The sequence below is a fragment of the Lycorma delicatula genome, chromosome 12 (genome assembly GCF_047948215.1).
Source record: "Lycorma delicatula isolate Av1 chromosome 12, ASM4794821v1, whole genome shotgun sequence".
In the NCBI taxonomy this organism is placed as follows: domain Eukaryota; kingdom Metazoa; phylum Arthropoda; class Insecta; order Hemiptera; family Fulgoridae; genus Lycorma; species Lycorma delicatula.
Window position 1 is genome coordinate 42,447,435 of NC_134466.1, and position 14,151 is coordinate 42,461,585.

At 31.4% G+C, this 14,151-nt stretch overlaps 1 protein-coding gene across 1 annotated transcript; it reads left to right on the forward strand.

Annotated features, from left to right (window-relative positions):
• The first annotated feature begins 979 nt into the window (after positions 1-979).
• LOC142332923 (uncharacterized) lies at positions 980-13,536 on the forward strand. The gene is made up of 2 exons (XM_075379625.1): positions 980-1,136; positions 12,476-13,536. The coding sequence occupies exons 1-2, from the start codon at positions 1,089-1,091 to the stop codon at positions 13,361-13,363; spliced, it is 936 nt and encodes a 311-aa protein (XP_075235740.1). The 5' UTR covers positions 980-1,088; the 3' UTR covers positions 13,364-13,536.
• Positions 13,537-14,151: the final 615 nt, after the last annotated feature.

A 14,151-nucleotide genomic window follows, 5' to 3' on the forward strand; every position in this document is an offset into this window, starting at 1 on the left:
AAAACAGGTCCCAGAATCGAATCTTTAGTAGTTTTCGAGAAATCTGAAATTGGTTTCGAAAAAACACTATTTTATGATTAAAGTAAAACAACATTGTAAAATAAGTAATAAAAACGTAAAAAATAAGTCCATAGAAACTGATATTAAATACAAACGTAAGAATTTTGAATTATTTATTAAAAAAAAAAACATAATAAAAGTTACGTATATGTACACACACACACACACACACACACACACACAGAGCAGCGAGTTCGTCATCCCATGGTTTGGCATCGTGGTCCCTAGAGTCCTTGGGGTGCCCCGACCGACTAGTACATATATATAATATATAAATTATGTCATTAATGGTATGAAATGAATTGATGATTAGTAAAAATATTTTTCTCGGTCATTAGAAAGCTTTCCAAGAAAGGTTCATAAAACTTCTAAGTTTTTTCAAACGATAAAAGATCAAACAAACTTTAATTATGACTAAAGAAAAAGAAAAAAAAATTATTACGTGTAATGTTTAATGTGGTTAATTAAAGAAATCATATAAATAAACAAATTAATTTAATCTTTATTTAAAAATAAAAAAAAAAAAAACATTTTTATACATATACTTACCTCACACATTCATAAGTAAAAATATTAATTAGTAATTATACATCTAAACAATTAAATATTTAATTTTTATTTAATGGTAATTAATATTAATGAAATAATTTAATTCTTATATACAAAGAAAACAGTACATTTATAAATATGTAAAACTTAATTAATAATTATATAAAAATATAATCAATTTAAAAAAAATTGAAACAAAAAGAAATTATTCAAAATCAATTACATACGAGTGTGTTCGCGCGTATGTGTAACGCGAATGTAATAGAACCTCCAATCAGCAATATTATTGCAATTATATATGATAATAAGCTAATATACAATTCAAATTAAATTTATTTTTACGTAATTTTCAATTTACCTATAAATTGGTATATAAGGCATTGGAAAATATTATTTCATTTAAATTGGAAGAAATTTTATAAGTATTTTAAGACTAGTAAAAATTCTCTTACTGAATATACAAATTCTACGAAATCAATATGATGAAATATTGTGTATTTTTTTTCATCTTATTTCTACTTAAACAGGTAAAGATATCAGATTTATATATTTTATAAATTTTACGAGGATAACGACTTTTGGTCAGGTGATTTTAAAATAATTAACTTTGCTTCAAATAATGGGGAGGCAGGAGTAGTTTTCGTAATGAACAAGAAGATAGGTAAGAGAGTAGGGAATTTCAAAATGCATAGCGATAGAATCATTGAATAACGATAAAATCAAAACCTAAACCGACAACGATTGTTAACGTTTGTATGCCTTCAAGCGCCCATGATGATAATGAGATAGTGTGTTTATACGAATAAATTGATGAAGCAATTAAACACATAAAAGGAGATGAAAATTTAATAATATTTGGAGATCGGAATGCAAGCATTGGAAAAGGCAAGGAAGGAAAAGGAAATATAGTGGGTGAATACGGCTGGGCAAAAGAAATGAAAGAGGGGACCGACTTATAGAGTTTTGCACGAAGTATAATTTAGTAATTGCCAACACCCAGTTTAAAAATCATAATAGAAAAATATACACTTGGAAAAAGCCAGGCGGTGCTGCAAGGTATCAGATAAATTATATCATGGTTAAGCAAAGATTTAGAAATCAATTCGTTGACTGCAAAACTTACCCTGGAGGAGACATTGATAGCGACCATAATTTGGTGATAATAAAATGTAGATTGGGGGTTAAAAACATGAAGAAAAGGTGTCACATGAATCGGTGGAATTTAGAGAAGCTTGAGGAAGAGGAGGTAAAGAAGATTTTTGAGGAGGTTGCGATGTCATCCTGGTCTGATTAAAAAAGTTAAGGTAGAAAATGTAGAAGAAGAATGGGAGAATGTTAAAAAGGAAATTCTTAGAAAACCTTGGGTTTCAGACGATATATTGCAGCTGATGGATGAACGTAGAAAATATAAGAATGATAGTGATGAAGAAAGTAAAAGGAACTATCGACAATTAGGAAATACTATAAACAGAAAGTGCAAACTAGCGAAAGAAGAGTGGATTAAAGAAAAGTGTTCAGAAGTGGAAAGAGAAATGAACATTGGTAAAATAAACGGAGGATACAGGAAAGTTAAGGAAAATTTTGGGGTACATAAATTAAAATGCAATAACGTGTTAAACAGAGATGGTACACCAATATATAATACGAAAGGTAAAGTCGATAGATAGAAGAGTTATACGGAGGAAATGAATTAGAAAATGGTGTTATACAGGAAGAAGAGGAAGTCGAAGAGGATGAAAGGGGAGAAACAATACTGAGATCTGAATTTAAGAGTGCATTAATAGGTTTGAATGACAGAAAGGCTACTGGAATAGACGGAATACCTGTAGAAATACTGCGCAGTGCAGGTGAGAAAGCTCATTGCTAGATTATACAAACTGGTGTGTAATATTTATGAAAAAAGGGAAGTTCCGTCGGACTTAAAAAAAAGTGTTATAGTCACGATGCTAAAGAAAGCAGGAACAGATAAATGTGAAGAATACAGAACAATTAGTTTAACTAGTCATACATTAAAAATCTTAACTAGAATTCTATACAGAAGAATAGAGAGGAGAGTGGAAGAAGCGTTAGGAGAAGACCAATTTGGTTTCAGGAAAAGCATAGACAAGGGAAGCAATTTTAGGCTTGAGATTAATAGTAGAAGGAAGATTAAAGAAAAACAAACCAACGTACTTGGCATTTGTAGACGTAGAAAAGTCATTCGATAACGTAGACTGGAATAAAATGTTGAGCATTTAAAAAAAAATAGGTTTCAAATACAGAAATAGAAGGACAATTGCTAACATTTACAGGAACCAAACAGCAAGAGTAATAATTGGAACATAAGAAAGAAGCAGTAATAATAAAGGGAGTCCGACAAGGATGTTCCCTATCCCCGTTACTTTTTAATCTTTACATAGAACTAGTAGTTAATGATGTTAAAGAACAATTTAGATTCGAAGTAACAGTACAAGGTGACAAGATAAAGATGCTACGATTTGCTGATGATATAGTAATTCTAGCTGAGAGTAAAAAGGATTTAGAAGAAACAATGAACGGCATGGATGAAGTTCTACGAAAGAACTATAAATAAACAAGAAGAAAACGAAAGTAATGAAATGTAGTAGAAATAACAAAGACGGACTACTGAATGCGAAAATAGAAGGAGAAAAAATTATGGAGGTAGAAGAATTTTGTTATTTGGGAAGTAGAATTATTAAAGATGGACGAAGCAGGAGCGCCGAACAATATAAAGTGCCGAACAGCACAGGCGAAACGAGCCTTTAGTCAGAAATATAATTTCTTTACATCAAAAATTAATTTAAATAACAGGAAAAGATTTTTGAAAGTATATGTTTGGAGTGTCGCTCTATATGGAAGTGAAACTTGGACGATCGGAGTATCTGAGATGAAAATATTAGAATCTTTTGAAATGTGGTGCTATAGGAGAATATTAAAAATCAGATGGGTGGATAAAGTGACAAATGAAGAGGTGTTGCGGCAAATAGATGAAGAAAGTAGCATTTGGAAAAATATAGCTAAAAGAAGAGACAAACTATTAAGTCTGTCTGGAAGACTCGCTTTAATATTGGAGGGACAGGTAGAAGGAAAAAATTGTGTAGGTAGGCAACGTTTGGAATATGTAAAACAAATTGTTAAGGATGTAGGATGTAGGGGGTATACCGAAATGAACGACTAGCACTAGATAGGGAATCTTGGAGAGCTGCATCAAACCAGTCAAATGACTGAAGACAAAAAAATATACATATATATTATTTTTTGTTATTCAAAGTAATTTTGCTTTCCTTTTGTTATATTTAATTTATTTTTTAAATAATAGTCTAGAGGGGTTTTAACACCTGGCTTGTCGTAACCCGTCAGACAATAAACCCTATTCGGTGTCGTAACATCATAGTTGTTTATTTCTTATCCGAGTTCACAGGTCATCATGGTTTCTATTTAAATTAGACTGAATAGAAATGTTGTAATGGTATTATATATTGGTAAGTTTAATAATACAAATTAATAATAACAGTAAAAAAAGATAATGAATGATGAATGTTTCTTAATTCCATAATTTCTTTGGACTTAATTTATCTACTTTCATTTCAATACTAAAATTTCTCTATAAAAAAAATTTAAGAAAAATTAAATAAAAGTAATACCCATTGTAAAATATTATTTAAATTTATTTCGATTATATACTCGTAAGACCCATGTTAAAAATAAATATATATAAAATTATCTAATAAGTAGTATTTACTTATAAATTTTATGCTACTTTGGTCTTTTCCCAAGATCAACAATTTTCAAGTTATCGAATATTTTTTAAGAAAACTAATTTTTTTTTTATCAGAAATGGCTTTGTTTACAGATTAAAACTAGTATATAATTGTGGACAAGCAAAAAAAAAAAAAAGCTGACTTAGTATTGCCAGAGTTTCCTGGTTATGCTGGTCAAGTCATACAAAATCTTTTACAGCTTTTTCAAGGCTTAATCCTTTCTGGAGAAGCCGTAAATTCTTTACAATTCAATCATTAAATGTCTTATTTATATTTTCATAATAATCCTTTGAATATAAGTAAAAAATAGTGTTGGCCTCTTAATCAGCTTATATCTCCAGAATTACTGGACTGATTTTGACACAAACTTGGTCAGATTATATAAGGGGCATTGATGCCATTAAATTTTCAACTTAAAATGTGAAAGAGATGAGGCTGTAGAGCAAGATCAATGCCCCTTATATAATCTGACCAAGTTTGTGTCAAAATCAGTCCAGTAATTCTGGAGATATAAGCTGATTAAGAGGCCAACACCGAACATATGAACATTAACAACCGAAAAATTTCCATCCGGTTTTTTAGGTTCCTTAGGTACCTCAAAAGGTTCCTTGGGTGCCTTAGGTACCCAAGGCATATATAGGCATATATATATATATATATATATATATATATATATATATATATATATATATATATATATATATTATAGGCGAAAAACTACTTTAATTTTGATTTACTTTAGCGGCAGAAAAATAATAATTTTTTTTTTAATAAAAATTAAAAGAGTTAAAGCGAGAAAATAGAGTATATTTTTTAGAGTTACCAAATTAATTAAACAAAACTTTCTAAAAATGTTTATACATAGGTTAAGCTTTTAACATTTTTTTAAAGTAAGGTTTTCTCTAAATATAATACATATCCAATAAAGGGTAAAACAAGAACGTAAAAATTAAAATAAAAAAAATAAAGTGTAATTTCCGGGGTTTATTATTTTGGAAAATTGTAGACATTTATTGATAGCTCATATGTGACGTAAAAAAAAAAATTAAAATCATTGAAACCGAAAGGAGGTAGAGAAAAAGAAACAACATATAATCCAATTTCTAGATGTACGGTTAATTCTTTGAAATAAAAATATTTTTGGATTTTTTATATATGCAATGTAGATAAGAAATTTGTCAAAGTTTTTCTTAATTACCTCTGAAGGAAATCAAAACTGGGTTTTCGCGATATTCCTCATACCGTATACAATTAGAAATTACTGAAAATAATTAATATAAAATAGCAACACTATATAATATTTCTACGTTTCATAAATTTGCGATATTTTATGAACATAATGGTTAAAAATTTTACGTAAAAACTAAATTTTATACGAGGTGCGACAATAAAGTAATGAGACTGATGCGAAGAAAAAAAATGTTGCTTACCGTTTTAGTCATGTTTAGTGTTGTCTCCTTCAAAGTAGTTCCCCTCTGATTGCACACACTTATTCCAGCGCTTCTGCCATTGACGGTAACATTTCTGGAACTCATCTTCTGTAATATCCTCCAAGACCCTCGTTTCAGCTTTTTGGACATCTTGTATTGTTTGAAAATGGTGTCCTTTGACCGCCATTTTGACTCTTGGAAATAGAAAAAAATTGCACGGATTGATATCTGGTGAATAAGGTGGCTGTGGTAGTACTGAAATTTGTTTTGAGGTTAAAAATTGGTGTACTGACAGAGCAGTATGGGATGGCGCAATATCGTGATGCAGAATCCAATTATCAGCAATGTTGGCACGGACACGAAGAACTCGTTTAGAGTCTTTCTAAAATTTCTTTGTAGAAATATTGGTTAACTGTTTATCCAGGAGGCACCCACTCTTTATGAACAATTCCCTTGGAATCGAAGAAGCACACAAGCATGCATTTCACTTTTGACTTTCACATGCGAGCTTTTTTTGGTCTGGGTGATCCCTTTGAGCACCGTTGCGAACTTTGGCGTTTTGTCTCTGGATCGTATTGAAAAAACCAACCTTCATCACCAGTGATAACACGGCTCAACAAATCTGGATTGATTTCCGTTTGCTCTAACAGATCGGCTGCCACATTTTTCCGTGTTTCTCGCTGTTGTGTGAGATTTTTGGGGACCATTTTGGCACAAATCTTTCTCATACCAAGATCTTCAGTTAATATTAGACGAACCGTTTCTCGATTGATATTGAGTTCTTCTGCAATCATTTTCACGGATAATCTTCAATCAGATCATACGATTTCACGCACCCTGGTCAAGTTGACATCTGTCCGTGAGGTTGATGGTCGTTCACTGCGGTCTTCATCTTCAACATTCGTTCTGCCTTCACTAAAAATTTTATGCCACCGAAAAACTTGAGCTCTCGACATTACCTCCTCTTCAAAAGCCTTTTGAAGCTTACCATAAGTTGTCGTCGCGTTTTCACCCGATTTAACGCAAAAAAAATGGCATACCGTTGCGTAATATTTTGCGGTTTCATTTCTGTGACGAGAGACACAAACACGTGTTCACTTATTACAGCACAACTCACGACTGAGCAGTTGCATCAATATGCCGCTTGGACTAGAAGTAGCTTATAAATCAAGGTCAAAGATGGTGTGCCTACGCAAGCTGCAGGGTTGCCACATCTTGCAAAGAAAAATTAGTCTCATTACTTTATTGTCGCACCTCGTATGACATGTAAGTGTTCAAAAAAATGTTTAACCAATAATTGGTTTCAATATTCAGGCAAAAAAGATAGATTAATATCGTACAATTAATGTGTGCATTATAAATATTAAAAATTAAGGAAATACAGAATGGTAGCTGCATTGTAAGGTAAAGAAAAATTTTCAGTAAAACTTCTGTCAATCAACAATAAACATATGAATATTTTAAAACATGTCTATAAGTGTAACTCTTCGATATTTGCTTTAATTAAAGCTGACAGATGATTAATGTTTAATAGTCTTTTTAATACCGTTTTTACTTCCTTTATATTATATTCTCAAATAAAAGAGAAAGATAAAAGAGAAAGATAAAAAAACTCGTATATTAAGCAATAAATACAATTTAAAAAAATATACACTTTCTTAATTTGTTAAATCTATTTTAATTATTTCATATTTTATTTTTTTAATGTCATTAAAAAAGTTACACCATTTATAAATTAATATCTCTGAATTTATTAAAGCAGAATAAATATTAAAAAAACTTTTCCAAAGTTTTATAAAATTATTTTTTATAATTTTTTTTTTAATTTGAAAACTTTAACAAAAATGAAAGGTTATTTTTTCTTAAGGAAATGTTCATAAATAAATTTATTCAAAAAATAAAATTCAAACAAAATTAAATACTTAAAACTTTAAATCGTCTTTAAAGGATTATTTTAAAATAAGATAAAATATTTTATTGATTATCAAATTTTTTATATTTATTATCTTTGGATAATTTTGAATCTTCTTTTTTTGAAGGTACTTAATTATTCTGTGCTTGTTTGTATACATATATTCATCAGCGCCTCAGTTTTACTTCAGACAGACTAATTTTTAACACAGTATATATATTTTACATTGATTTTGCTAGTTTGAAAGAACTTTTATTCAAGGAATTTTTCTCAAAATTGTTTCAATAAAATGATCCTTAAAATAATTTATGAAAATGTCATTCAAATTAGAAATATTTCGGCTACATTACAATCAAAAAAAAAAAAAAAGGTAGAAATCAATAAAATACATACATATTTAATTCTTGACATCAAGATCGGACATTTTATTAAATAAAAATTTTAATCTTTTATTGAAAAGGGATATGAATAACAAATGATAAAATAATATTTAAAACTTCATTCACAGCCGGATGAAAAAGCACATAAATAAATACCGGAGACTGTTTATTATAGCCAAAAAAAAATCTGTAAAACTTTTAATTTTTTTTTAAATTTTTGTTATTTTAAATTCTTATCGCGTTCAATTTCATCAAAAAGAATAAGGATTAGAATTTTTTCTAAAAAAAAAACCCAAAAAACATATTTTTCAAAACATATGAAAAACCCAATATGTTGCAACAATTTTTAGAATTTGTTAGAAATTGTTATGCAAAACCGCTTTTAATATCATGATAAATGACCATCAAATGACGTAAATTTTGATTGTCACATTGTAATGGTGTCATTTACAAGGATTATAGTGGCTTTGGCATGATATCTTTATATATGTATATATAATAATATCTGGATTATAATTTCAAAAAGATTTTATTCATAAAACCATACAAACAATATAAATATATATAATCATGTATAAAATAATATAAATAAATCTGAAACCGTGAATTTGAATAAGTGAAGCAGGCAAAAAAAAATTTCATTTCAACCTTTCTTTACTCTTTTAACCTCACATGGTATTGGTTTGCTTGGCATTTCTCCCGCCACCATCACATTCGGTAGCCCTAAAGCATAAGACAGAATGTCTGTGCCATAAACGGCTACTGAGCATCGAAACAGTTTAGCGACCAGTGTCCTAAATAACTCCTAGAGTTTACCTAACAGCGTGTGAGGACTAAGCGCGGTGCCATATACCACCGGTTTACGTGTCCCAACGTCTCAGTTGGCATATATTTGTTAAAATGGGTAGGCGCATCCCATCAACTATTAAAAATATATATGACATCCATAAATTAAAATTTACTTTGTCTAGACAGCAATTTACTGTCATGCCTAGGCCGCTGAATGCCAGCAAGTAATTGGCTGGTGATCAGCCATATATATCTCTAGGTTGGCTTCCCACAGCAGTGCTTTAGGAGGATTGAACATAGCAATCTCATCAAGGAACTCCCACACGGTCCGAAAAATGCGGCTCTCGCCACATTGACTCGCCGCTTGTGAGTGGCCAATTTTCCTCTTGACCTCTAAATTCCAGGTTGGCCCGGTCTCTGGCCCGCCCAAGAGCAGGGCAGTTAAACATCAAGTGTTCATTTGACTGGACCTCACCACAGACGCACGGCTCATCAGCTGTCAGCCGGAACCGAAACAGATATTGGTTCAAATTAACATGGTTAGTGAGGACTTGGCACCCGTTCCTCTTAAAAACGAACTCGAGGCATACCTTCCCCCCAGATCGCGTATAAACTTGTACAGGGATCTTCTCTTAGTCGTGGTGTCCCATTCCAGCTGCCATGATTCTATTGCGCGGCTCTGCAGCCTCTTCCGCCGGCAGGAGATGGGCAACTGAAAGAAATTTAGATTCGGTGCATTGTGATCACCGTTCCGTTCTGGTACTGGCCCGGCCCGAAACCGCATCCCAAATACCTCGACCTCCCTGCCTTTTTCGCAATCTCTACATGGCTGCCCGAACTTTCACCACTAAATCGATTGGGAGAGCCTTTCCCAATACTCTGGTAACCTCGTAGGAGATTGTTTTAAAAACACCAGTGCATTCAATTAAGGCTCTGCGCTGGGCACTCCTTAAATTTTGAGCAAGTGCTCTATTCATATTCAACCTATGCGCCCAAACGGGCGCCGTGTAAGAGATCATACCTTCGAAGACATCTCGGTATAACATGTAAATTTGACGGCCAGACAACCCATAGTCCTTTCAAGCAATCATCCTAAGTTTGTGCATCACTGAGGCGGCGTCCGCCGCTACTTGACTAATGTGGTTGCTAAACAGCAACCTCTCATCAAACAAAACACCTAGATACTAACTCTCACTCGGCTGATAACACAGCCTTTATACTTAATATGGGGGTTTCGATGTACCATAATTTGTCTGCACCCTTGAGAAGTATAAACTTCGTCTTTGGCATAGAAACCTTTAAATTTTGAATGTCCATCCAGTCCTCCGCATTTGAGAAGCCCGCTTATGCTCGATCTTCCAGCTGCGGTCGTGAATTACTACGAACTAAAAGGAGACAGTCACCGGTGAAAGCCTGGGTAGTGGCTCTTTCTAGGAATGTCAATCCCAGAAACCCGTAAAATACCAGGTTCCACAACAGGGGACCGAGAACGGAACCCTGCGGCCTTCCCCTGGTGACGAATTTTTCTACAATTAGGTGCGCATCTTTAAACGGAGCCATACGATTAGACAAATAGTCACGTGCTACAGCCTGCAGGGCTATGGGGATACTGCGGCGTTCCAACTCATAGAGGACAGAACTCCAACACAAGGGAGGAAATACTGTCTCTATGTCTATAAAAATTGCCAAAACATATTTACAGTCGACGCTTTCCTACTCAGCAAGAGCATTTAAGATGCAATTCTCGGTGCTAGCCTCTTTCGTGAAGCCATACTGGCCTCGATTTGGAAAACATTTCACCTCAATGCTTTCCCAGAGCCGTTTCACAATCAGCCTTTCAAGCAATTTGCCGATTACCGGCAAGAGGCTGATGGACCCATAACTGTCGACCTCACTAGAATCCTTTCTTGGTTTTAAGAGTACCCTCACCAAAGCCACTTTCCAACAAGTCGAAAAGGAATACCTCGCGTGGTATGATTATTATTCTTGAAGACTGGCTATGTCATTTTCAGTAACGACATATGATTCCTGTCAGGTTATCATAATCCTCTACGAATATTGCAATTAATATCTTGTTGCAATCTGAATTCGCTTATTTTCGTTTTTTATAAAAAGAACTCTACGTTTAGTTTCATTCTATTAAAAAACTACTAAATTTATAAAAGCGATAAAAATTAACTTTCTCTCGTTTTTAAGAAGTAGTTTTATGTTTCAAGTCAAACGAATTGTAGTTGTAATTTTTATTTTAAATACATCATTAGAAAAAGCACAAAAAATTCTACCTTCTTTTCAAAGAATCGGTTGCATGGTGGAATTAGGGAACGAAAATGATTTTTTTATGTTTTAGTTTTTACGGTTTTGTTTTATATAAATTCCTACGTATAAAATTTGTGGCTTGAAAATCTAAAAAACTATTGAATAAAATTTAGATATGCTATAGTAGTGAATCTGAAATTTTACCTGTTTAAGTTTGATGATTGGTTGAGTCGTACTCGAGTTATTTGTAAAATTTTAACTTACAATACTTTTTCTACAGGAAACAAAATAAAATAACGAAAAATCTATATTCTTGAACAAAACTGCGCAAGAGTTTTTTTATATTAATCTACACAAAAAATATGACCCAAACCAAATATTAAAAACTTTATTACGTAAAAATTTAACCGTTTTAAAAATTATTTCGAGATTTAGTTTGTTTCTTCTTCTCATTTCGATTGTTTCCAGTTTTAGTTTTTGCTTGTATAACGACTCGAGTTATTTGTAAAATTTTAACTTACAATACTTTTTCTACAGGAAACAAAATAAAATAACGAAAAATCTATATTCTTGAACAAAACTGCGCAAGAGTTTTTTATATTAATCTACACAAAAAATATGACCCAAACCAAATATTAAAAACTTTATTACGTAAAAATTTAACCGTTTTAAAAATTATTTCGAGATTTAGTTTGTTTCTTCTTCTCATTTCGATTGTTTCCAGTTTTAGTTTTTGCTTGTATAACGACTCGAGTTATTTGTAAAATTTTAACTTACAATACTTTTTCTACAGGAAACAAAATAAAATAACGAAAAATCTACATTCTTGAACAAAACTGCGCAAGAGTTTTTTATATTAATCTACACAAAAAATATGACCCAAACCAAATATTAAAAACTTTATTACGTAAAAATTTAACCGTTTTAAAAATTATTTCGAGATTTAGTTTGTTTCTTCTTCTCATTTCGATTGTTTCCAGTTTTAGTTTTTGCTTGTATAACGACTCGAGTTATTTGTAAAATTTTAACTTACAATACTTTTTCTACAGGAAACAAAATAAAATAACGAAAAATCTATATTCTTGAACAAAACTGCGCAAGAGTTTTTTATATTAATCTACACAAAAAATATGACCCAAACCAAATATTAAAAACTTTATTACGTAAAAATTTAACCGTTTTAAAAATTATTTCGAGATTTAGTTTGTTTCTTCTTCTCATTTCGATTGTTTCCAGTTTTAGTTTTTGCTTGTATAACGATTATTTTAATACCTAAATAAATTTTATTTATTACATTTTAATTTTCTTACTAAAACGTTTTTTTTTAATATGTTTTAGTTTTCAGCAACCCGAGGAATAACTTTTCCTACCACACAATTTAGATATGGTGCAAATACTTCAGGGAAGCCAAATGGTAACGTCAATGAAAATTATACAGGTAATCAATTCAACCCGTTCAGAGATACTGGCAACATATTTAGAGGATATAACGATGCTGCTATGTCAAGTTATGTAAACAGTCGACCGTACGTTAACAATTTACAAAGAGGTATAGGAAATTATATGGCAAAACCGGTTAGTTCATTATTAACACCTTTTAGAATGGGAGCAATACCTTACTCTCTAGCAAATTCAGCGCAATATGTTACTCAATCTTTAATGGATGCCGATGTTAAAATTAAACACGATATAGGAGATGCTTTATTAAACGGTATGGAAACAGTTAGTACACCTGTGGTTGGATATGCAAATACTGCGTCTGATTTAATGAATAATGGTCTGGAACAAGGAGTAAATGCTGGAATGACAGCTGCAAATGCTTTAGGATCGTCTGGAAAACTTTTAGCCGATATGGGTGCACAAACAATAAAAACTGGACTAAATACGGCAACAAATTTAGCTGGTAATTTAACAAAATATCCAAATTCTGTATATAATTATGAAAATGATGGAATCGAATATGCTGCTAGATCGACTGGAGATTTATTAGCTGGTACGGGTGAAAATTCAATAAACGCTGGATTAAATGCAGGATCAAATTTATCAGCAAATTCATTAAAAATTCCTGGTAATATGAAAAATACATCAAATTCTGCGATAAAAGAATCAAAAGATACTGCGTTAAATACACTTAAATCAGTTATGAATCTAACGGATGTTCAAGTTGAAAACCTATTAAAGGCTGGAGTGGATATTGAAAAATTACTTGGTAATGTTGCAGAGTAGTGCGAATTTGGCAAATAATGTATTGGCAGGTGTTAAGGCAGATGGTGCTAAGGTTGGTATTCCAGTTAATGGCAAAACTACAATCGGTGTGTAATATTACTTTATTAATTTAAGATAAATAAACTTAAACATATTATATTTTGTTTGAATTAAACGTGTGTAGTTAAATAAAATATATCTTTAATGTGTTACCCGATTCCTTCATTTAATCATAATTAAAAAAAAAAAAACTAATTATATGAACATTAATAAATACCTAATATTTTATTAAATGAAATTTTTGATGCCGTTACGATAAAACGCGTTTTCTAATTTTTGTAAAATTTTTCGGTTTGGTGCGCTGCTTTTAGGAGGATGAAAATATGTGCAACGTTTTTCTATAATAAAATTGGGGTCAGTTGAGCAATTGTAAAGAGTACCGGTCATTATTTAATCACTACATGACACGCTATTCTGTTTGTACATACATCGACTAATTCATACATATTAACTTCGTTGTTTATTTTTTGTCATATAAAACAACCTAAAGGTATAAAAACCTAGATCATTACTTGAAAAGACACCTTTTGGTTAGGTTTTCTGGTTTGGCAATTAATTTAACCACTGGGGAAAACCATAAAATTTCAAACCGAATGAATTTTTTATTTATTTAAACACGTTTAAATTAAATAAAGAAAAAATATATTTAAATGTTTTACAGTACTCCGTAATTTTATCAGAATTAAAAAAAAAAACAAATTACATTCACATTAATAAGTAGCTAATGTTATATTAAAATAAATTTTTGG